Genomic DNA, 24,245 nt, shown 5'->3' with positions numbered 1-24,245 from the left:
CAGAGAGACATCTTCCATCTGCTGGTTCACTCCCCACATGGCCACAGGGCTGGGGAAGGGCCAGACTGAAGCCAGGTACTCCATCTGGGCCCAGGTATTTGGGTCACTATCCACCGCTTTCCCAGGCGCATTAGCAGGGGGTGGACGGAAGCAGGCAATGGAGAACGAGGCCGGCTCAGACACCGGCATTGAGGCTGCGCCACCAGGCCGGCCTCCCTTGGTTTCTCTCCTGCCCAGCTGTTGGATTTGTCCGGTATTTTTTCTGTCTTTAGTCAGACGGTCATGCGGATTTTGTCTTTTTCTGTATGAACATGACATCACATCAGTTGTGTACTAAAGCAACCATAACCACTGCTGGGAGAAGCCCCATTTGTGGTCACGGGGAATAATTTCGTTAATGTGTTACTAGGTTCTGTTTGCCAAGATTTTGTTGGAAAAATCTGCACCTGTGTGCACAGTGCTCTGGAGCTTTCGCGTGGCCTTTGGCCGTGTCACAGCATCAGCTGGGACGTATTCCTCTTTCTCCATTTCCCAAAAATAGCGTCTCACTTCTACTTCCAGTTCTGATATAAGACACCAGTAAAGCATCTGGGCCCAGCTTTTCTTCGGGAAAAGATTTTAAATTCTACTTTTTTTACTTGATATATAGATATAGATATGTCTATTTGGGTTTTCCATTTTCTCTCTCTCTCTCTGTTTTTTAAAGAGACCCAATTTTTTAAAGATTTATTTATTTATTCGAAAGTCAGAGTTACAGAGAGAGAGGTCTTCTTCTTCTTCTTCTTTTTTTTTTTTTTTTTGACAGGCAGAGTGGACAGTGAGAGAGAGAGAGAGAGAGAGAGAGAGAGAGAAAGGTCTTCCTTTTGCCATTGGTTCACCTTCCAATGGCTGCCACGGCTGGCGCGCTGATCTGAAGGCAGGAGCCAGGTGCTGGCCACAGCAGAGAGCTGGCCTGGAAGAGGGGCAACCGGGACAGAATCCAGCACCCCAACCGGGACTAGAACCCGGTGTGCCAGCGCCGCAAGGCGGAGGATTCGCCTATTGAGCCGCGGCGCCAGCCGAGAGAGGTCTTCTATCCGATGGTTCACTCCCCATTTGGCCGCAACAGCCAGAGCTGCGCTGATCCGAAGCCAGGAGCCAGGAGCTTCTTCTGGGTCTCCCACTTGGGTGCAGGGGCCCAAGGACTTGGGCCATCTTCTACTGTTTTCCCAGGCCACAGCAGAGAGCTGGATGGGAAGTAGAGCAGCTGGGTCCCCCACATGGGTGCAGGGGTCCAGGGACCTGGGCCATCTTCTGCTGCTTTCCCAGGTGCATTAGCAGGGAACTGGACTGTAAGTGGAGTAGCCAGGATTTGAACCAGCACCCATATGGGATGCTAGCACTGCAGGTGGCAGTTTTACCCACCTGCCCAGCGCCAACCCCTGTTTTCTTTTTAGTCCATTTTAGTAGTTTGTCTTTCCAGGGTTTCTTCCCATAGCATCAAAATTCCCTAATTTGTTGGATACATACTTATTCACAATATTCCCTTATAATCCTGTGATTTTTGAGGTCTATAGAAACGCCCCTTTCATTCTTGCTTTTGTGGTTTGTATGTTATCGCCTCTTTTCCTGGCCAATCTTGCTAAGACTTGTCTATTTTGTTATCTTTCCAGACAACCAACTTTTGAATTCTAATTGCTTTTTTCTAATTATTTTGCTTTCTGTTTATTGATTTTCACTCTGGTCTTTATTATGTTCTTCCTTCTATTTATTCTAAGTTTGACTCTTTTTTTCCCTAGTTTTCTGAGTTGATTATAAAGATTATAAATTAAATTATTGAATTTAAATCTTCCTTCCTAATATAGGCGTTACTCTATAAATTTTCCTCTAAGCATTGCTTTAGCTTCACCCATACATTTTATTTAAATTATTTTTTGTATTTTATTTACTTGAAAGGCAGAGTTACAGAGAGTAGAGCCAGAGACAAAGGTCTTCCATCCATTGGTTCACTCCCCAAATGACCACAATGGCTGGAGCTGAGGTGATCTGAAGCCAGGAGCCAGGAGCTTCCTCCAGGTCCCCCATGTGGGTTCAGAGGCCCAAAGACCTGAGCCATCTTCTACTGCTTTCCCAGGCCACAGCAGAGAGCTGGATCAGAAGTGGAACTGCCGGGATGCGAACCGGTGTCCATTTGGGATGCTGGCACTGCAAGCCTGGGCTTTAACCCACTGCGCCACAGTGCCGACCCATCTCCCATGCATTTTTAAAAGATTTATTTACTTATTTATTTATAAAAGGATTTATTTGAATGACAGAGTTACAGAGAGAGAGGTCTTCCATCTGCTGATTCACTCCCGAGATGGCTGCAACGGCAGGGACTGCACCAATCTGAAGCCAGGAGCCAGGAGCTTCTTCGGGGTCTCCCACACAGGTGCAGAGGCCCAAGGTCCTGGGCCATCCTCTGATGCTTTCCCAGGTACATTAGCCGGTAGCTGGATGGGAAACGGAGCAGCTGGGAATCAAAGTGGCACCCGAATGGGATGCCAGCACCTCAGACAGCAGCTTTAACCAACACATCACTGCGCTGGCCCCCATGCCACACATTCTTTTTTTTTTTTTAAAGATTTATTTATTTATTTGAAAGTCAGAGTTACACACACACACACACAGAGAGAGAGAGAGAGAGAGAGAGAGAGAGAGATCCTCCATCCGCGGGTCTGGTTCACTCCCCAATTGGCCACAACGGCCGTAGCTGCACCAATCCAAAGCCAGGAGCCAGGAACTTCTTCCAGGTCTCCCATATGGGTGCAGGGGCCCAAGAACTTGGGCCATCTTCTACTGCTCTCCCAGGCCATAGCAGAGAGCTGGATCAAAGTAGAGCAGCCAGGACTCAAACCAGCGCCTATATGTGATGCTGACACTAAATCCACAGCGCCAGGCCCATCCCATGCATTTTTAAAAATATTTCATTTATTTATATGAAAGGCAGAGTTAGAGAGAGAGAGAGAGAGAGAGAGAGAGAGAGAGAGAGAGGAAGAAAGCTAAAGATCTTACATCCATTTGTTTCACTCCCCAAATGGCTGCAACAGCCAGGGCTGGGCCAGGCTGAAGCCAGGAGGCAAAAACTCCAGCCTGGCCTCCTGAATGGGTGGCAGAGGCCCAAGCGCTTGAACCAGGATGTGTCATCAGGAAGGTGGTTAAGAAGTGGCATAGGCTGGCGCCGTGGCACAGCAGCTCACTAGGCTAATCCTCTGCCTATGGCACCAGCACCCCGGGTTCTAGACCCGGTCGGGGCGCTGGATTCTGTCCTGGTTGCTCCTCTTCCAGTCCAGCTCTCTGCTGTGGCCCGGGAGGGCAGTGGAGGATGGCCCAAGTGCTTAGGCCCTGCATCCACATGGGAGACCAGGAGGAAGCACCTGAATCCTGGCTTCGGCCAGCGCAGTGTGCCAGCAGTAGCAGCCACTTGAGGGGTGAACCAATGGAAAAAGGAAGACCTTTCTCTCTGTCTTTCTCTCTCTCAGTGTCTAACTCTGCCTCCCATAGCTGGGACTCCAAGTGACAGCGAAATGGGATGCAGTGTCCCAAGCCACCACTTGACCTGCTGAGTCACGATGTCCACCCCTTGCTTTCAAACTTATTGAGAATTATTTTCTGGTCTTTGATAATTTCCCAGGTGAACTGTTCACTGCTCTTTTTGGCTGTTTCCATGTTGGCTAGGTCAGGTTGGTTGACAGTGTTATCCAGATCCATCCACTTGTTCCAGCAGTTCTGAGGGAGGAGCAGGAAGACTCCCACCTGTAACTGTTCAGTGGGCTACTTCTCCTTGCAACTCAAGTGTGCCTCACGTGGGTACCTAAACATTTACTCATCTCGAGTGATATTTTTTTGCCTCCTGCCTCACTCCCCTCTGTCCTTTCTGGAAAACAGGCTGTGGTCACTGTCTGTGTGGCCTTTCTTTCTTTTCTTTCTTTTTTTTTTTTTTTTTTTTTTGACAGAGAGAAAGGTCTTCCTTTGCCATTGGTTCACCCTCCAATGGTCGCCACACCACGCTGATCTGATGGCAGGAGCCAGGTGCTTCTCCTGGTCTCCCATGGGGTGCAGGGCCCAAGCACTTGGGCCATCCTCCACTGCACTCCCGGGCCACAGCAGAGAGCTGGCCTGGAAGAGGGGCAACCGGGACAGAATCCGGTGCCCCGACCGGGACTAGAACCCGGTGTGCCAGCGCTGCAAGGCAGAGGATTAGCCTACTGAGCAGCGGCACCGGCCTATGTGTGGCCTTTCTTTTTATAGCCTTTGACTTTCACCCTGTGCATGTCTTTGGATATGGAACACATATCTTGTGGATGGCATATGATTGGATCTTGCTTTACAATTTTTTTCTTAATTTTTAAAATTTTCAAAATTTCTATTTATATATACAGATTTCTTGTGTTTCATATACACAATTCTAAACCCATCATGATGCTCCCAGCCTGCCTGCCTCCCTCCTGCATCACTGGTTTCTTTCCTTTTAATTTTTTTTCTTTTCTTTTTTTTTTTTTTTTTTTTTTTTTGATAGGCAGAGTGGATAGTGAGAGAGAGAGAGACAGAGAGAAAGGTCTTCCTTTTGCCATTGGTTCACCCTCCAATGGCCGCTGTGGCCAGCGCATCGTGCTGATCTGATGGCAGGAGCCAGGTGCTTCTCCTGGTCTCCCATGGGGTGCAGGGCCCAAGGACTTGGGCCATCCTCCACTGCACTCCCGGGCCACAGCAGAGAGCTGGCCTGGAAGAGGGGCAACTGGGATAGAATCCGGCGCCCCAACCGGGACTAGAACCCGGTGTGCCGGCACCGCAAGGTGGAGGATTAGCCTGTTGAGCCACGGCGCCGGCCTCCTTTTCATTTTTAGGCTCTTGCTTTTTTATCCTGACAAACTTGGTCTGTTGATTTTGGAGTTTAGTCTGTCCACATTTAATGTAATTATTAATGTTCGCATTTGTCTGTCACTTTGCTGTCTCGTGTGTGTGTGTGTGTGTGTGTGTGTGGTGTCTTCTATCTCCCCTGGATCCTCCTCGATCCTAGACCAACGTCACTTCAATATATCTCCATTTCTCTCCCCTCCCTTATGCCAATTTTGGGAAATATATTACCTCTTTGCAAAATATGTTACTTTATACGTGTTAAAAACTCAACAACACAGCGCTGTAATTACGGCCTTAACAATCATGGCATTTTTAAGGAAACTGAGAGAAGATACCCAGACACAGCATCCAGGTTTTCCGGACTTGCTGCATGCTATTTCCGGGGCTTTCATACCTCTTGTAGATTCCAGTTACTATCTGGTGTCACTCCTTTCCGCCTAAAAGACCTCCTTTTTTTTTTTTTCTTTTTTAAGATTTATTTATTTATTTCAAAGGCAGAGGGACAGAGAGGGAAAGAGAGTAAAAAAGAGAGCAAGAGGGACTGGCATTGTGGCGTAGCAGGTAAACCCACTGCCTGCAGCACCGGCATCCCTTATGGGCACCGGTTCAAGTCCCAGCTGCTCCACTTCCCATCCTAACGTACTGAGAAAGCAGCAGAGAATGGCCCATGTCCGTGGGCCCCTGCACCTTGTACCTGCTTTGAAATCTTTGCTAAATTCAACAACCGGATGACTCAGCTTCAGTTTTTTTACTGACTTTTTAAAGATGTATTTAAAGAGTTACATAAAGTGAGAGAGAGATCTTCCATTCCCTGATTCACTCCCCAAACGGCAGCAAAAGCCAAGGCTGGGCCAGACTGAAGCCAGGAGCCAGGAGCTTCATCATGGTCTCCCAGATTCCTGTATCTCTATGTGTAATTTTCCACTGCTTTCCCAGGCCATAGCAGAGAGCTGGATGGGAAATGGAGCAGCCAAGACAGGAACCGGTGCCCATATGGGATGCCAGCCCTTCAGGAGGCGGCTTTACCGGTGCCACAATACTGGCTTCTTACGAACTTTTAAAATCTCACTGGGGCAGTGCTGTGGCATAGCGCGGTAAAGCTACCACCTACTGTGCCAGCATCCCATAATGGGCGCCAGTTCTAGTCCTGGCTGTCCACTTCCGATCTAGCTCTCTGCTATGGCCTGGGAAAGCAGTAGAAGATGACCCCAGACACCTGGGCCCTTGCACCCTTGTGGGAGACCTGGAAGAAGTTCCTGGCTCCTGGCTTCTGATCAGCACAGCTCCACCCACTGAGGCCATTTGGGGAGTGAACCCGGGGATGGAAGATGTCTCTGTCTCTCCCTATCTCTCTGTAACTCTGCCTCTTAAGTAAATAAATAAAAATCCCAACAGGCAGTTCTTACAGTGCTTCCTGAATGATGCTGCAATAAAACGTTCTTAGATGTGACCCCTGTGAATCTAGACACAGCTTTCCTTGCATGTACCACAGAGAGGACTGCAAGGCTCATTCAGCATGTGCATATTTAATTTCAGAGTGTTGCCAGATTGTCTTACAGAAAAAAAAAAATGATGCATTAATCCCACACTCTCCCAAGGAGTATAACATGGATACACTTCCTCACATCCTTGCTAATATTCAGAATTTCCAGGCTCGGAAATTGTGGATACACATACAGCAGGTACCCCAGAGAGCCCAGTGAGCGATGACCTGGAAGCTGGCTTTTTAAAAATAAAAGGATTTATTATTTTTTAGATTTTTTTTTTTTTATTTGACAGGTTAGAGTCATAGACAGTGAGAGAGTGACAGAGAGAAAGGTCTTCCTTCCATTGGTTCACTCCCCCCAAATGGCGCGCCACAGCCGGAGCTACGTCAATCCGAAGCCAGGAGCCAGGAGCTTCTTCCTGGTCTCTCATGCGGGTGCAGGGGCCCAAGCACTTGAGCCATCCTTCACTGCCCTCCTGGCCACAGCAGAGAGCTGGACTGGAAGAGGGGCAGGTGGGATTAGAACCCTGGCACCCATATGGGATACCGGCGCTGCAGGTGGAGGATTAACCAAGTGAGCCATGGCGCTGGCTATATTTATTTATTTTTTTGAAAGGCTAAGTGACAGAGAGAGGGAGAGACAGAGAGAAAGAGGTCTTCAATCCATCTGGACCAGAATGTATTAGAGATCCAATGCTGTTTTATTTTTTTTCCCCCAGTTTTCCCAAAATCTTGTTTGTTTGTTTACAGAGTTAGAGTGAGGAGGAGAGGCACAGAGATGTCTTTCATCTGCTGGTTTATTCCCCAGATGGTTCCAACAGTCACGTCTGGGTGAGGCTGAAGTTAGGAGCCAACTGGGTCTCCCACAAGGGTGCAGGGAGTAACACAGAGAGAGGAGAGGCAGAGAGAGAGAGGTCTTCTATCCACTGGTTCACTCCCCAGTGGCCATAATGGTCAGAGCTGTGTGAATCCAAAGCCAGGAGCCAGGAGCTTCTTCCGGTCCTCCCAGGTCGGTGCAGGGGCCCAAGCACTTGGCCATCTTCTACTGCTTTCCCAGGCATGGTAGCAGGGAGTTAGATCAGAAACAGAACAGGGGGGCCGGCGCTGTGGTGTAGCAGGTAGAGACTGCTATAGACTGTTTCTGCAGCGGGTATCCCTGATTCGAGTCCCAGCTGCTCTACTTCTTCTTCTTTTTTTTTGGACAGGCAGAGTGGATAGTGAGAGAGAGAGACAGAGAAAGGTCTTCCTTTGCCGTTGGTTCATTCCCCAATGGCCGCGGCAGCTGGCGCACTGCGCTGATCCGAAGCTAGGAGCCAGGTGCTTCACCTGGTCTCCCATGCGGGCACAGGGCCCAAGCACTTGCGCCATCCTCCAGTGCCTTCTCGGGCCACAGCAGAGAGCTGGCCTGGAAGAGGGGCCAACCGGGACAGAATCTGGCACCCTAACCGGGACTAGAACCTGGTGTGCCAGCGCCGCAGGTGGAGGATTAGCCTAGTGAGCCGTGGCGCCGCCCAGCTGCTCTACTTCTGATCTAGCTCCCTGCTAATGGCATGGAAAAGCAGTGAAGATGTCCTTGGGCCCCTGCACCCCATATTGAGAGACCTGGATGAAGCTCCTGGCTCTGGTCTGGCCCAGCCCTGCCCATTGTGGCCATTTGGGGAGTGAACCAGTGGTTGGAAGACCTTTCTGTCTTTCTCTCTGTCTGTAACTCGGCCTTTCAAATAAATAAATAAATAAAACTTAAAAAAAAATGTGGAACAGCCAGGACTCAAACCAGTACCCCACAGTCAGGCAGCAGTTAACCCACTCAACCACAATACCGCCCCCTCTTGTAGTATTCTTATATACTAGAGAAGTTAGAGAATAATAAAAAGGGGGGAAGACATGTCCCACTAAATACAACTATGATATTTATTTTTTAAAAATATTATGTTTTTATTTGAAAGGCAAAGCAAGAGAGGAAAGAGAGAGCGAGGTCTTCCATCTGCTGGTTCACTCCCTAAATGCCCACAATGGCTGCAGCTGCGCCGATCTGAAGCCAGGAGCTTCACTGCTGATCTCCCACATGGGTGGAACCCAAGTACTGGAGTCAGGATCTGCTGCCTTCCCGGGTGCGTTAGCGGGGAGCTGGAGCACAGGGGATGCAAACCAGCGCCCTGACAGGGGTGTGGCCTCCCAAGCAGCAGCTTACCCCACTGTGCCGCACACCTGCCCCAGATCTGTCACTCTTAACCAGTGTGAAAGCCTTCGTGATGAGAAAAGGAACTAGGAATATTTGTGCTACTTATACTCACACTTCCTCAAACGTACATAAAAACAGAACCACAGCCAGTGGAGTAGAAGCATTTATCCACGGGACCCTCAGATTATCTCACAAACTGTTGCTCAGTGACCTGAGACAGACTAAGGAAGCAGTTATCCCCCGGTTACACACATCCTCCACCCCGCCCCCCTTTTTTTTTTTGAATCTGATGCATCCTTTTTAAAAGAACTTTCCTGAAATTATGTCACCTTGTACGAAAATGATTTTCTGCTGGTATCTGATCCTTCCTTATCAAATCGGGTTTTGGAAATGGGAAAAAAAATCAAACAAGGAGAAGGCTGTGAGTCAAGATAATCTGAGAAGCTCTGCATGGTTCCGGGAAATAAAACAGCCTTGACAAAACCAAGAACAAGAAATTAGCATAAATAGAGGTTTTATTGGTCAGTCTGGGCGGGTGACACACTGACCTGCCCCAGCTTCCTGGTGCACACACCCAAGCCCCTGAAGTGGGCAGGAGAAGTGGCCCAGTTCACTGATGGTGGGCAGTGCAGGGGGACCTGGAGACCCCTGAGGGGGTAACAAGGCTACCGGGACCGGGACCAACGTCCCAGGAACAAACCCAGGATGGAAAAGGCGTCATCCAGGGATGGAGACCTCGGTAATTCTGGATCTAAGGGAAAAAATCATACAGTAAGGCACTGGAGAGCCTGGACGGGGCAAGGGCAGAGGCTGTGAGAGACACAGAGAATGCTTCCCTTCCGCAGGCAGTGGCACGGCGGACCCCTGAACCGTGCCCCTAACTCACCGCCTCTCGGACTGCCGTCTGCCTCTTGCCGGGTCACCGTGGTCTCCGAGCGGCCCTCACTGTCCACCACAGTCCGGCGTTCCTCCACGGCCTGCAGGGAGAAGCCCCCGCCATGTTGCCAACATCACTAAGGGCGAGTCAGCGGTCTCTTTCGACAGAGCCCTCTTTCCAGGGCATTCGCTGGCTGGCTTCCTTTCACCCCCCTCTCTCACTAACTCACCCCGTCTGGCTTAGTGATCTTGGTCACAGAGATACTCTTGAAATAGGATTTGGGCTGAGGCTGCAGAACTGGGCCAAGACCCTCCTGGGAAACCTGGGAATCAAGATCTGGAAAGGCACCGAGATTAAGAACCAGGAGAGTCCAAGGGGAAGAAAGAGGACAAGTGTGGCAGGGCAGACCTGCAGCGGGGGATGGGGGACCGGGTCCAGAACACATGCCCTCCCTCCAGACTCACCATTGTCCTCTCTGGCCCGGGGATGGGGAGTCACAGGCCACACATCATCAAACTGCAGAAGAAGCCACACAGATGAAGAGACCACCTTCTGACGCGAAAGCCTCAAACTACTCCTAAGTCCTGACCCCGCCCCAAGGAGGAGCACCTGCGGTCATGACAGCTCTACCTACTGCTCCACAGCCTTCTACCAAGAAAGCCTCCTGGGAACAAGCACTCATCTAAACCAGTGGATTTTTTTTTTTTTTTCCAAGAAACAGAACTCCCATTCCCCTCCCTCCCTCAAAGGAGATCCTACAAGAAACGTAATATCAGCAGAGTTAAGCGGAAGGCCTGGACTTCCAACTCAAATGTATAGGATTCCAAGGAAGATCCTGGTCTTTGTGCTGTTAGTGCACACAAGGCTCACACGGGGTGGCTACTCACCCTATGGAAAGGCCTCTGGGAGCCCCAGTCTGCTGCTGGTTTGGAAGACTCAGTTCCCGCATCACTCTCCACGGCCCCACCAAAGATCCTGGGCTGGTGGCTATCTGGGTACTTAAGCATTGAGTCTCGAAGCGTCTGTCCCCGCCGTGGTCGCTCATCAGCCAGCTCTGACTCGGGACCTGGAAGCTCTGCAGAAAGGGTGCAGGTGGGAAAGGGCTTGGGCTCGTTAAGCTCCCTGAAATCATTAGCCTTCTCGCATTTCCCACTCCCTGCAAGCTCACACACCCACCAGCCCCCTAGAAACCACGGGTTCTCCCTCTGGGAAGTCCACACACCGGGAGCGTGAGAAGGCAAGGTCCAGGCCCCCATCTCGCTGAAGATGCTATTGAAATCCCGGACTAGGTCATCAAAGCCGAAGTTATCATGGAAACGCATCCCTCCTCCCGGACTGAAGCTGAAGCTGAATCCAAACTCCTCCGGGGGTTGGGAACCAGGAAACCTGGAGCTCCCATGGCCCCATGCGGCTCCTTCTTCCTCTTCTTCATCATCCTCATCTTCATCTCGAGTCATCCCTCCAAAGAAGGGATCTCTGTGGCTGAAGGCGGAGGCAGATCGGCCACCAAGATTTCAGCACTATTTTAAGCCATGAAATCAAAGTACGCAAAAGCGGGGGCTAGGAAGCTGGGGGATGGGGGGTGGGGGAGAGGGGCGGGGCCGCTGGAAAGCAAGTTGTCAGGTCCAAATCTATCAGCGGACAGTTCTGGCTTTTCTTCCTCCATTTTCATCAGTCAGTCCTGACTTTGCAACTCCCCTCAGGGCATCTTTCCCTCGTGCCTCCTCAGCGCCCGCCAGCCCCTCCCCTCTCCCCAGGTCCTGGCTCACTTCCTCTTCCCCAAGCCCCCATTGTCTTCCCCGCCCGGGTCCCTGTTGCATCACCCTAGGTAGGAGAGACTTAGGTTGCTGTTTCTCAGCCTCTTAACGACCGCCCTGATTACTGTCCCGGGGTGAGTGCTCAAGGTTGCGACCTCCTGCGCTCCGCAGAAGTTGCAGGGTGGGGAAAGGTTGTTTTTCTCTTTTTTCTTTCCAAGAAATAGGGTGAAGGGGTCAAGCAGCCCCGAGAAGAGCCTCTCCCTTCTCTGACCCGGACCAACTCTCACCTCCGAGGTCCAGAAAAGCCGAGAAAGCCCCGGAAGAGGTCAAAGAAGCTCATTCCCGTGTTGGGACTCGAACCTTTGAACCCCCGCCCCCCCGTAGCCCAGGAGGGGGCCTGCGCGACGGTGTCGGAAACCGAGCGGAGCGTCCGTCCACGCTACCGGAAAGCAAGCCCGCGATCCGGACGAACTGTCGTAAAACGGCTGTAAGCCGGATGTGGGCGGGGAAGCGGGGCGGAGGGTTCTCAGACGTGAAAAGCGGTCTTCACCCCAGCTTTTGGAGAGCGGTTTTCTGCAGGGGGAGCGGGCCCGCCGCATTTCCACTTCCCGGTGATCTCCGCCATCCTAAGTCGATTTTCCTTACTGTCGACCAACCCGATCCAACAGGGGTTTCGAGAGCTCGACTCTGATGGCCTCCCGGAAAAAGCCGCCAGAGGGCGGCCCGAGCCCCTTCCTCGCCCCGCCGCCCCACGCCCGGGGACGGCAGCGGGGGCCCGCTGCCTGCAGACGCTGCCTGGGCTCCGTGGCGCCCTCCGCTTTGTCTCCACACTGATCTGGATGACGTCTGAGAGGACGTTCTCCAGGGTTGAGGAGAGATGGGGGCAAGGGAGCGTCCCCTCTGCAGCTACTGGTCCTAGGAGTTTGTCCTAACTAGGAAGGGTTCTTTGTTCTAAAGTTCTGCAGCCGGCAAGATAAAGGGCTTGAAGTTTAAGAGCTAAGGGAAGGGAAGGTCCCATGCCGTTGACTTCGGAAGGCGTCTCTCCAGGTGCTCTCGTGCCCACGCGGGCCCCGCTCTGGACCTGTTGCTCTCCGGGGCTGGGCTCGGCCTGGGCACCGCCCTTCCTCCCCTGGGCCCGCCCCCCGGCCAGCCGCCTGCACCCCTCTCCCTTCGCCGCAGCGGTTTCTGAGGAAATGGAGATCTGTGGTGGTTCCTTCCAGTCACCGGGTTGTGAGGTTCTTAGGGGGTAAGATACTAGCACATTAAGGTCAGAGTTCTTAAAGGGCGAAGATATTTTATTCCACTGCCTTCGGGGCCCGCTAGAGGCGGCCCAGTTGGTACAGTAATACTTATTCACCAAGCTGGTCACCGGCGAGACTGAGGATGTCCTAGACGGAGCAAGAATGGGCAGAGGCTGAAGGTAGAGGTTTTCTTTTTATATATACAAGACACATTAATCCATTAAATTCGAGGACACAGTACAAAAAAAAAAAAAAAAAAAAACACTTCAACTAATTTCATCTGACAATGCTGTTCATATTCATGACGCCATTTTGTTGTTGTTTTGTTTTCCTAATAATAAAGGAGGAGACTTAGGGCTGTTGGGCTGATATATATTTGGGGCCCCCCTCCCCACTTCACCCATCCACCACCAGGGTGAACAGGAGGAATGAAGGCAGGGCAGGGCCCACAGCAAAGTTTCATAATCTTGAATGCAAGGGGAGAGGAGGAAGAGGAAAGGAAGGAAACAAAAAAATACAAATCCTATAATACACACAGCAGGGTGGGGATGGGACAGACATGAAGCTGAGGCATAGGGTGGGCCGCTGGGGAGGGGGGCAGCGGGCCTCCCCCCATTTTCCTCTCTTTGATGCTGTTTCCATAGTTTCCAGGCTGAGAAGCCCTCTCAGAAGATGGGAGCGGGAGAAGAGGGCCAGGGCCTCAGTTGGCCCCCCAGCTGTAGCTGTTGTAGGCAGACTTGTTGGTCTGGGGCTTCTGCGGGATGGAGCTGGTCTGGCTACGTTGCCCGCTGCCCGTCTGCAGGGGAATGGGAGGATGGTGAGGAGGAAAAAGGCGTCTAGTTAGTGGGACAAATTTGTAACATCTGCAGGTGGAGATGTGCTATCTTGTTCTCCCATTCCCCTTGCTTAGAAACTACAATACACTTCTCAACCACAGAAACTTCGGTCTACAAGAATGGGTTTTTCACCTTTAAAAGGGGAGGATGAAAAGAAGGCAAGATACCTTTGGAGTAAGATAGTGAGTCAGTGGTATTCATTTGTAATTCTACCTCTCCAATTACCCCAGCACCCTCCCCAGCTCTGAACAAAAGGCTAAGACCACTGAGAAGACAGCACATTTCAATTTCAGTGGCCCTCATAAATGCCTCAATTTGACAGCAAGGCACCCCTGATTCCGGCTCCCCAACCGCCTATGATGGAGAGGTCACTTGCACCACCCCATGAATCCCCACCCCCTACCCCATATCCCACCTGTGAGCCCATTTCAGGAAAAGTAGGAGACAGTCTGAGGCCTCAGGCTCCAGATGCTGACCCAAGAATCTTTTCCACTCTGGTAACCCAGTGTTTTCCAGAGTCGGGAAGGGTAGAAAGATAAAGAGGGTGTTGAGGAGGGGAAGAGGGAGAGGAGGGGAGGCCAGAGAGCTCAGCGAGGTGTTCGTGTTTGTGTCTCCCGATTTGTGACCGCGCAGTCTTTCCTCTGCAAGTTCCCTGAGGCTGTGGAGGTGCAGTAGGGACTGAAAGGAGTGGGTTCGAGCATATCATCATTCAGTTTCATTACCTGCTCCTCCTGCTGGCGCTGGCAACAGAGAATCATCTGCAAATATGGTAGCTGAGGCAGAACCAGGATATATGGAAAATAAAGGGACAAACTTTGACAATAGAACTCCACCATTAGAAGGGAAAGCTATTATGTTGGGGAAGGGGGAAGGCTGGGAGAGGTAAGAGGGGAGGTGTGACCCAGGTCTGATGGGATGAGGAAAACTCTGCCATGGGAGGAGGTGGAGGAAAAAGGCACCAAAAAAGGGTTTCATTCTGGCCCCTTCCCTGACATTTCCTTTGCCGGCCGCTCATGTTATGTGCGCTTGTGTCTGTATGTGCTGTGTGCCCATGGCTGGCGCTGGGGAGGGGTTGGGTGAAGGTGGTGGTAAGGAAGGGAAAGAAAAGGAGAGGGGAGGCAGTTTTAAGGGAGGGGGAGGAAGAGGAAGGGAAAGGAGAGAGGGGGAAGGGCTATTACCTGGCCATCCTGCTGCAGGTGATGGTGAAGGATCTGGGAGTGCGGCTGCTGATGGGGGGTCAGAATGTGCATAAAGGGGGCAGGTGGGTAGGCAGCAGCTGTGGCCGGATTGATGGGCCCCCCACTTCCTAGGGCTGAAGGCAAGTTGAAGGAGGCAGCAGGAGTACCGGAATGAAAACCTTGTTTCTCAAATGACTGCTATCCAAGAGGACAGGAGGGGAGAGAGTACAAGGGATCAGCAAGCTCATCCTGGGCAGTATTCGAGCCCAAGCTCCCCTCCCCTCAGAAAGCAGCCTGGTGTCACACAGGCACCAGCACCCCTGCAAGTCAGTCCCAGTCCAGCTCTGCATAGCCCTGCAGCCTCAATCTCTCAGCCTCTTTCATCCGTAGAATAAGGATGCTGGGGCCTGCGCTGGGGTGTAGGGGATAAAGCCGCCACCTGCAGTGCTAGCATCCCATATGGGCACTCAAGGGTTCAAGTCTCAGCTGCTTCGCTTCCATCCAGCTCCCTGCTGGAGTGCCTGGGAAGGCACCGGAGGATGGCCCAAGTCTTTGGGCCCCTGCACCCACATGGGAGACCCAGAAGCAGCTCCTGGCTTTGGATCGAATTGGCTCAGCCTCTGGCTGTTGTGGCCATCTGGGGAGTCAATCAGCAGATGGAAGACCTTTCTCTCTGCCTCTGTCTCTCTGTAACTCTTTCAAATAAATGGGTAAATCTTAAACAAAAAAACACAACAAGGATGCTACCACCCTCTCTGTTGTGAGAATCAAATGAGGATGAATGTGAAAGTATTTTGCTAAATCTATAGTCGTATAAGAAACACAGCAAAATGTGATTAATCTTGGCATACCTGCACCCTGGAGTGGGTAAAAGTTAAAACTCCTTGGATATTTCAAAAGAAATGAACACACACTTGAGTGTTGGAAGGTTTAGCTGTCAGAAGCATTCCTCCAAACGCTAGCACGTTACAAGCTGATTACTTATGCTGATAAAGGCTAAAGAACACAAAGCTGGGGATGACTGACATCTGTTGCTTCATTACTGGGTTGTCTCTTTTCCCATTCCCACTCCTTTATAGGCTTACTCACAAAGAATGAATCGAACTAGTCTCCTTTCATTTCTATATTGTTCTCTTCAAGTTATGAAAAGGCTACGAGTTGGGTAAAGTGGCCAGGGCAGCTGCCACAGTAATTCATGTGATACCTCACAATAATTTGCCACACCTCACTTGGTTTTTCAGAGGGCCAAATTTAGACTTCATAGAAAAAGATGAAGTCTCAAGACGACGACTGATTTTAGAAGAGGTTGGATGGGAACAGGCATTTGGGCTAGTGGTTTAAAAAAAAAAAAAAGACTGGTTGGGATGCCCACATTCTGTATCAGAGTGCCTGGGTTCACCTCCCAGCTCCGGCTCCTGAATCCAGCTTCCTGCTAATGGGAATAAGGAAGGCCGCAGTGATGGCTTAGGTAGTAAGTAAGCTGGGTTACTGCCACCCCTGTGGGAGACCTGAATTGCGTTCCAGTTCCTGGCTTCAGTGTCTGCTCAGCTCTGGCCATTGAGGCCATCTAGGGAGGGAACCAGTGAATAGAAGCTCACTCGCACTGTCTCTCAAATAATTTTAATTAAATAAATAAATGAGACCACTGAAGTTGTTTTTTTTTTTTTTTTTTTTTTTAAAGAAAAGGTAAGGTGGGTTTCCTGACACCTTGCCTAGGGTGGTTCCCCACTGTATTTCCATCACGGCACTCTACCTCCTCTACGTCCAGCTCTCTTTCCATTTCTGTCCGGAGCCAGGCACCTACCTGGGTTTTGGAGTACACAGAACCCGAGATATCTGGCACGCCCGTGTTACTGGAGGTGACTGATACACCTGGGGGAGGAGGAAACAGACAGGAGGGTTAGCTTAGCTAGCTGCCTGGTGCCTGCTCCTGAGGCGAGGTGAGTCTGCAGCCTTTCTAGCTATAGTTCTGCAAAGGAATTATGGTCTGTTTTTCCATTTTCAGGTCACAAAGGCTCCCTAAACACTCTTTAGCTCTTTCCAGGTGTGTACTGAGTACATGTGTGAAAAGCGAGGTATGTTACTTGGGGTGGGAGTACCAAGGAAATAAAACCAAACCTCATTAGCATAGACAATTTTCAGAAACACTTCAGTGCCAAACCCCAACAGGAATTTAAATTTTTTTTAAATGTCCTTTGAAAATAAGTCCACCCAAATACTACTTAGTCCTGCCCCTGAAGATTTGGATAGCCTGGCTTTTTGTTCTTGAAAAGATACTTTGGAACTCAAAATCTGTGACCTCCACAGCACAAAGTGAAGAGAAGTGTCAGAGGAACAGGCCAACTCAGAGCACTTCAGTTTCAGTCCAGCTTCTCCAGTCTTGGAGCTCCTAGGCCATAAACTTGATTTAAAGAACTGACAAATTTCTATTTACATAATTTAAGCCTAAACAAGGAAAGGTGGGAAGAGATAGAAAGACGGGGTAGGCTATCTGCTTTAGTCTGGGTGAAACGCTAAATCTCAATGTCAGTTTACAACTTCAGCTTCTTCATATAATCTCTAACCCACATTCCAACTTCCGTATTTCCTGTTGGAAAAGTTCCTTCCTGCCACTGCAACTTCAAGCAAACCACAATAGTATATCACTTCATTTTATACTTCTCAAATGGAAATGTATCTACTACACTCCAGTAAAGATTAGAGGACACAAAATTTAACTAGGAATTTAAAGCATGACTTCTAAAAAGATCAATTCCTATGAAGTTTCCACGCAGATAAAATGAAATCAGAAACCTCTGTACTTTTGTCTGTCCTTAGATCATAATGGTCTTATGATGGAAGTTTATTTTTAGAAGTAGTGTGCCTGAGTGACTAAATCACAAGTAAGAAATCCTCCATTCACCCACAATTCAATAATCCCCCTTCAAACTCTATAACCCAAATTCTCCCAACACCTATAAGGACAGCCTTCAGAAGCTCAGTCCACTTTCGACAGTCTACTTTCGAATCTTCCCTATAGAAGTGCGAAACCCTCCCATACCCTAAGTCCAGACAGTTCTAGGAAGGATCAAGCACAAACTGGGAGAGCAGAACTATGGAAACCAAGCAAGAGAAAACATGTCCCCATTTCCAGGTTATTCACTCTCATGTTAAAGGTGCTAAAGCATAAGGAGGGACTAATAAAAGAGCCTCTTTGGGAGCTACAGGTGCATTTTTTTCTCTCTTCTTTCAAACTCGAGGTGTCCATCTGGCGAATCACTGGTAACAGACATTAAGTTTAAGAACAGTTCAGTTATGGAAAACCCAAGTTAACAAGGAGGTTTGTGTAGGAGGGTTGAGAATGATGGTGGTATAAACAGGATATAAACAGAACATTTTAAAAACAAACCATAGAAGACAATGATTTATCTTTACTACAAAGGCTCAAACAGCTTACTTGGTCAATTTCAGCAAAGTGAGGCCTGGCTGCCTACAGAGATTGGGAGAAATGACTATTCTCAAGCTGGGTGGTAGGGAAGAATTTAGTATTGAAGTGCTCCTATCTGATCTCACTTTTTCCAGAAACGGGGATAGCTGGGGAACAAAACAAAACAGAAAAACTAAAACCTTTCAGTTCAGAGGCCTTAACTTGGATGTGAAGTTGAAGGGACTGGAAATGCAGGAAACAGAGAGGATGCTTTGTATAGCAGCCACGACAGATGGCCTATGTAAAAATCAGAGACCTTAAAAAATAATGGGATCCCTACCATCTCACCACTTACTAGAATGATCCTCAGACTGGAACTCCCTTCTTTCCTTCCTGCTTCAACACGCTGCTTATTCCCTAATAGCAATAATTATACCAACACAATGTGGCTAGTAGGGAGAAATAAGACCCCATCTCTCGCAGCATGGTAACTCCAAAAGATTGGGAAAAAATATAAGGAAAACAGAAACCACTGTTTCCAATTAACCAACAGTCGTAGGCGTGTGGCTGTCCAAGTGAACGCTTAAGGGCTGAGGGTGTACTAATTAAAGGGATGAGTATCAGAATCTCAATAATCAAGGAGATGTCTGATCAACACATCCTTAGCTGGACCCACAGATATAAACAACTAGTAATCCACAATCTCTAAAAAGGCACTTAGGGACTAAGAACAATGCTCCAGGCTAGCAGTTTTTACTGATGACTTTATTAGCCCTCAGTCAGCCACTTGGCCCTGGGGAACCAGTTGTGGGATTTAAGGCTTGGAAGATACTTCCCTAAAAACAACTCTGAATACCATCTCTTCTGCCTTTCACCATGATATGACACTAACTATTTCTGTCCTTTACCCTCTGCTTATGTGGGAAACAAATGGAAGAGTGAAGAGATAATAAGCACGGGAAATCAGGAATTTTCTACAAATACCTTTCTTTACCAACCAATCAACAGGCTGGAAGCTGAGGCTGTTTCTCCTCCTCCTTCCTTAATAAAAATACCATAATGAAAAGTTAACAGCCTTTGGCTATGCTGGGGTTTGAATGAAAAAAAAAAACCACCCTCCACCCTTCATCCATAGCACAACATTGGTTCCTAGGGTCCAGAAAGACATGCACGGAAAGAACGCCAGAGTTAGCTAAAGAAATACCACAGTTTATTGAAGACTACAAATATTTTTGTTACAAGTTGAAACTACATGCCTTCCAGAAATCAAAAGCAACAGCAGGTGTGTGCATTGATGCTTCGGAGGTGCTGCACCGCTTGAATTCGAAATGGGTAAGACAGGGTCAGACACATGGGGGAGAGGGAAATGGGGACGGGGCAAATTCAAAAGCCCAGAAGGTATCCACCAACTCATTTCCCCAAGCCACGCAGGCTATGGCCTCAGCTCAGCAGGCTCTCCTCAGTGGTCTGGTTTCTGAAACAAGACTTCAGTGCAAATTTACACACACACACAAAACACAGCCCCCAGCCTTGGGCCAAATTAGCTCTCAGCCGTCCAGAAATGCTTGTAAGGGGGTGGATATTTTCTTCCTAAAAGGAATCAAATACATAAAAATAAATGAATTTAGAGGTTGATGAGTAATAAAATGACAACAGCCCTCTGTGAGGTTGCGAACTGGGGGTTCTCAAAGGCCTGTTATAACAGGTTTCTGAAGTCTTAAGGGAGGCAAGAAGCTAGAAATTCCAGAAATCAGATACGCTACCTCTCTTTAGGTAGCACAGTTCAAATCTGCACCTGGCTTTTCATTCCTAGACCTACTGCCTTCTGTGCTCAGCTCAGCTAGTTTCCTAATTACTGAACACCTTGGCAGTATTCCCACCTGAAGCTCACATAATGGTGCAGAACACAGATGTTGCCCTATCCAAATTGTCATGCGCTGAGAGTTTAGAAGGACAACCCTCACCCCGAGCCCCTAGCAATCCCCTCCCCATATTCATCTACAAGTTGATTTAAAAAAAAAAAAAGTAGATGGAATTGTTTTATTCAAAGACTCCTTTTCACTCTCATCCTCTCAAAGTGGAGCACAGATGTCAGATATGGAAGCAAGGGAGAGGCTAGGTATCTTTTAGATCAATACCCATCCAGAAGATTCCTATACTTCCTGTTCTATCATCAAATATGCAAACAGACTTTTGAGAAAAAGACCAGCTGTACAAATGAAGGAAACTACAGGTCTGACTCTCCCAGTCCAGTTCTCTATTGAGTAGTAGCAATACCTACTCCTTTCTCTCTGTATCTCAGATCTTCCAGCCAGGGACTAAAAAGGGAGCCATATAAGTAAAGTAGTACTACAAAGAGATTTAAACCAAACCTATCATTTTGCTAGCTATGAAACAATGAACCCTTGAGGGATTGTGCCCCCGTACACTATCAGTGCCATATATATTAACACTTCCCTCCACGGATGGCTCAGCAAAGTCGTGGGGCTGCTTGCCTTAATTCCCACCCAAACTTTAGGCCAGCAGATGCCCTTGAGGCTTCCCAGCATTAAGTAGTAGACACGAGTCCTTGGACCAAGCTCCTGTGGTAGTGCTGCTCCCACAGGTACCCAAGTCAAGAGAGCAGCACATTCTCACCAAGCCCATCTGCTCAATCAACAGGTCTGCCTCCCTGAAACTGACCCAGTAACACCCACAAATACCACTGAGTCAGGGCAAGGGGAACTTACCAGTGTTGTATCCATGAGACCCATATCCGCTCGGCTGTTGGAAAGGGGTGGCCGATGCATTCACACTGACGTTCACACCATGCTGCTTGGAAGAGGTAGGAGCCACCTGAAGAGTAAAAAGGCCAGAACACCAGTGAAATGGCAGCAGGATGCCATCGTTCCTCCTGTCCTACTCCAGGGAACAGGTATACACTGGCTGCCTATTCTGATACACACTGGCCACTGTTTGGTGTGTGACAGTGGGATCCTTACTAATACTGCCAGAATCTACCAGTGAAGTCATGAAATGGTCATTCGGAGGAAGAGGGGCAGTGGTATAGCAGGGAATGAATGACAGTCAAAGCTGTATGGTATCACACTCCCCCTCTGGCTAATTCTTTTTATTTTATTTAAGGTATACAAATTTCATATATTTCTTATATTGGCTAATTCTAAGAACAGGTAATCTACAGCCTAATTTTACCAGTTCCAGCCCTACTCCCACTCCCAGGCTGGAGATGGAAATGATTCCTCCTCAACCATTACTAAAGTCATCCAGAACACCCAAAAGCAGTTAGGGCTAGAACCTATACTCCAGGACTAGAATCCTTCACCCCAAGGTACTCACAGGGAACACAGCAGGCCCATACTGGAAGGTGCTGGGGAGGCCCGGGACCCCTGTGTAGTATGGCAGGCTGGTGTAACTGTAGCCAGGAGGCAGCGCCGGGTTCAGGAATGTCTGCTGCGTGGTGTGGTGAGTCTGCGTCTGGTTCTGTTGGGGCTGGGCCAAGGTTGTGGCCGGGGCAGGGGAGGAGGCATCCCCACGGCCGAACTTTGTGAGGTCACCTGTGACAGGAGAAGCTGCATGTACCTGTCTCTTTCACCAACACCACTATAGAATTACCCCTCCTGGTTTCACATGATTCTAGGAGATCCCAAACACTGAAGTTCAATTCCTTGAATTACATTTCTTTGAAGCTCCATTTAGCATGGCTCAACACATACTTAGCACAGTTATTCAAGGACTAATGTTGAATAACTGTGCAATACTATGGCGGAGAAAGGCTGCCAGAATAAAGCTCCTGTAAGCCTTCTCTGCCCACTCATGTTCTCTTTAATCTCCCTCCCTCAGCCCTCCCCTCTGTTCCCTCTTATGGAGCACCTTGTGCTGGACTTGAAGGACAATGATACATCAGGGAAAATGGTAAGTCAATGAGGACAATGATAAGTCAGGCAAAAAAGGAAAAAAAAAAAAAAAAAAAGAAAGGTCCAAGGCCTAACGAGGCAATGAGTAGAGTACAGAGGCAGGGATGAGCATAGAAGGCCAGTTCAACCACTGTACTTCCTGAAAACAGCTAGAGAAGAACTAAGAAAACCAAATTAAGATATCATCTGGATATCATAGGAAGGCAGAATAAAGTGGGATCAAAAGGAAAAAACTGCCACCAACCAACCATTTTTGAAAGGATTCTTATCTACCAACCCTAATTCATCACATCCATTCTCAACTTCTGCCACTGACAGGAAGGTGAGAATCTGGTCTCTTTTTCTTTCTTTCTTTTTTTTTTTTTTTTGACAGGCAGAGTGGATAGTGAGAGAGAGAGACAGAGAGAAAGGTCTTCCTTTTTGCCGTTGGTTCACCCTCCAATGGCCGCTGCGGCCAGCGCATCATGCTGATCCGAAGCCAGGAGCCAGGTGCTTCTCCTGGTCTCCCATGGGGTGCAGGGTCCAAGCACTTGGGCCATCCTCCACTGCCTTCCCGGGCCATAGCAGAGAGCTGGCCTGGAAGAGGGGCAACCGGGATAGGATCCGGCGCCCCAACCAGGACTAGAACCCGGTGTACCAGCGCCGCAAGGCGGAGGATTAGCCTGTTAAGCCACGGTGTCGGCCTGGTCTCTTTCTACTAATGGATTTTCTGCCACCAATCCCCAAATTTCTGTCTATTCAGGCCCCATGCAAGTCCTACCAGAATAAGGGTTGCTGGCCAGGCTACCATCCCTCCCAGTCAGTGGAGTGGTGGGTGTAGGAAATGGGATGCTGTAGTAATCCTAGAAAAGAGAAATAAAACAGGAAAGAGTCAGTGTCACTCATCCCCCAGTGTAAGAATCACAGGATGAGAGAGGGGATAATGTCGGAGTGTGGCAATTTATCCAGCCACAGGTTCAGCTGGCTAGAGCTGGCACGAACTCCAAATTTACTCTTGCATACACTGTCCCCCTTGCCTGGCCATGAGCACAGTCAGGCAAGGTCTACGGGTATGCCTGCTAGAGAAGACATCAGGATTAGTAACATTTTCATTCCTCTATATCATCCCATCAGTTTAGCTCAAACTTATTCTACTAAAACAAAACATCTTTTGTATTACAGTATTTAAGACAATATAGCATCCTGAGAGCTTCAAAGTACTCTATTAGGCCACAGAGTAAATAAATGTGTTTACTTCAAAGATGTCACAACTCTGATTACAAAAGTTAATTTTCTGTTAGAATCACCCCCCTCCCAAGTTGCCATATTCTAGTAGATCTTAGATGTGCTGTCTGTGGAGAGACAATTAGCAAAGAGCTAACTAAGCCTGTCACTTATCAACTGGACATCTGACATAATCCTCCCAACATTAATTTTAAGATCACTTTCTCTTTCCAAAGTGCACAAACTCACCAATGGAAATCTTGTCTGAAGCATCTGCAAGTCATCGTAACCATATACCTGTGGCTGAAAGGCAGACACGTAACACTATTAATGGGAACTGGTCATGATGCCAGCAAACCAGAGATAACAGGCAAAACAATTCCACAGAACATTCATCTTCATTCTTAGGACACAGATTATTTACTTCTGTTTTAAGGAGAAAGAAATAAAGTACAGGGATTATCGATTCATCAAGTGTCTTGAAGCCTTTCTCTTTCTCTTTTTTTTTTTTTTATTTGACAGGCAGAGTGGACAGTGAGAGAGAGAGACAGAGAGAAAGGTCTTCCTTCCGTTGGTTCACCCCTCAGTGGCCTCTGTGGCTGGCGCACTGCGCTGACCCGAAGCCAGGAGCCAGGTGCCTCCTTCTGGTCTCCCATGCGGGTGCAGGGCCCAAGCACTTGGGCCATCCTCCACTGCCCTCCCGGGCCACAGCAGAGAGCTGGACTGGAAGAGGAGCAACCGGGACCGAATCCGGCGCCCTGACCTGGACTAGAACCTGGTGTGCCGGCGCAGCAGGCGGAGGATTAGCCTAACAAGCCACGGCGCTGGCGAAGCCTTTCTCAATCTACATATTACGGATTCAGCTAACGTGGACCCTAAGCAGCAGACAGGATAGACAAGCTACATACCAACAGCTGGCCTCACGCTCAGTTCTACCCATTCCTTTTACACCCTTCAAAAGGTGACTTAAATTTTACGTCCAGGAAAATGATTCATATTTTACTTATTTATCCCACTTTCTGGTCACTGAAGTCATGGGTTGTTAAAACATGTGTGCAAGTTCTAATTGAAAGTTTCATCTGTGGTTTATCCAGACTTCATTTCTGAAGACACAAACCACTATCTTTTAACAGTTTTTGAAATACCCTACATCTTAATAGGCATTAAATACTAGATAAAGTGATACAAAGTACATAATGACAAAAAATTACTATTGTCAGCCACTTAGTCCCAGATTGAGCTAGGAACTCTACTCTGACCACAGCGGAGCCAGAGAAACCCAGCATT

At 48.8% G+C, this 24,245-nt stretch overlaps 2 protein-coding genes and 1 non-coding gene across 29 annotated transcripts in view; all 3 read right to left on the bottom strand.

Moving 5' to 3' along the window:
- Positions 1–2,303: 2,303 nt before the first annotated feature.
- HAX1 (HCLS1 associated protein X-1) lies at positions 2,304–11,642 on the bottom strand. 2 transcript variants are annotated; one of them, XM_062192364.1, is made up of 7 exons: positions 11,468–11,642; positions 10,646–10,905; positions 10,311–10,498; positions 9,888–9,939; positions 9,653–9,759; positions 9,433–9,523; positions 2,304–2,471 (listed from the first exon to the last, which is right to left on the bottom strand). In XM_062192364.1, the coding sequence occupies exons 1-7, from the start codon at positions 11,518–11,520 to the stop codon at positions 2,461–2,463; spliced, it is 762 nt and encodes a 253-aa protein (XP_062048348.1). In that variant the 5' UTR covers positions 11,521–11,642; the 3' UTR covers positions 2,304–2,460. The 2 variants fall into 2 exon arrangements, with proteins under 2 accessions (XP_062048348.1, XP_062048347.1); XM_062192363.1 differs by lacking the exon at positions 2,304–2,471 and adding an exon at positions 9,044–9,297 and having other exon boundaries at positions 11,468–11,641.
- Positions 11,643–12,452: 810 nt separating this feature from the next.
- The window catches only part of UBAP2L (ubiquitin associated protein 2 like), a 55,320-nt gene continuing 43,527 nt past the window's right edge, over positions 12,453–24,245 (bottom strand). For 3 of the 26 annotated variants that reach the window (XM_062192336.1, XM_062192335.1, XM_062192342.1), the window contains 8 exons: positions 23,208–23,261; positions 22,516–22,597; positions 21,178–21,395; positions 20,571–20,676; positions 16,240–16,307; positions 14,436–14,633; positions 13,980–14,030; positions 12,618–13,217 (listed from right to left, as the gene is read on the bottom strand). In XM_062192336.1, coding sequence (XP_062048320.1) covers positions 13,122–13,217; positions 13,980–14,030; positions 14,436–14,633; positions 16,240–16,307; positions 20,571–20,676; positions 21,178–21,395; positions 22,516–22,597; positions 23,208–23,261 — 873 coding nt within the window. In that variant the 3' untranslated portion in view covers positions 12,618–13,121. Of the gene's footprint in view, positions 12,569–12,617; positions 13,218–13,979; positions 14,031–14,435; positions 14,634–16,239; positions 16,308–19,017; positions 19,432–20,570; positions 20,677–21,177; positions 21,396–22,515; positions 22,598–23,207; positions 23,262–24,245 lie in introns of those variants that run through there. The other 23 variants (XM_062192344.1, XM_062192353.1, XM_062192348.1 and 20 more) reach the window with 18 other exon arrangements.
- On the bottom strand, positions 22,676–22,812 carry LOC133761332 (small nucleolar RNA SNORA58). Its single transcript, XR_009866134.1, has one exon. It is a non-coding gene; the product is annotated as a small nucleolar RNA SNORA58 (small nucleolar RNA).

Source organism: Lepus europaeus, chromosome 5 (assembly GCF_033115175.1).
Source record: "Lepus europaeus isolate LE1 chromosome 5, mLepTim1.pri, whole genome shotgun sequence".
Lineage (NCBI taxonomy): Eukaryota > Metazoa > Chordata > Mammalia > Lagomorpha > Leporidae > Lepus > Lepus europaeus.
This window is presented reverse-complemented; position numbering and strand designations above follow the sequence as displayed.

Excerpts from the sequence above, each read along its gene's own strand:
- HAX1 (XM_062192363.1), bottom strand. The coding sequence starts at position 11,520 with ATGAGCTTCTTTGACCTCTTCCGGGGCTTTCTCGGCTTTTCTGGACCT. Across the intron at positions 10,906-11,467 it reads GGCTTTTCTGGACCTCGGAG|CCACAGAGATCCCTTCTTTG; the intron begins GTGAGAGTTGGT and ends CTCCGCCTTCAG. Across the intron at positions 9,940-10,310 it reads CCCAGAGGCCTTTCCATAGG|TTTGATGATGTGTGGCCTGT; the intron begins GTGAGTAGCCAC and ends CTTCTTCTGCAG.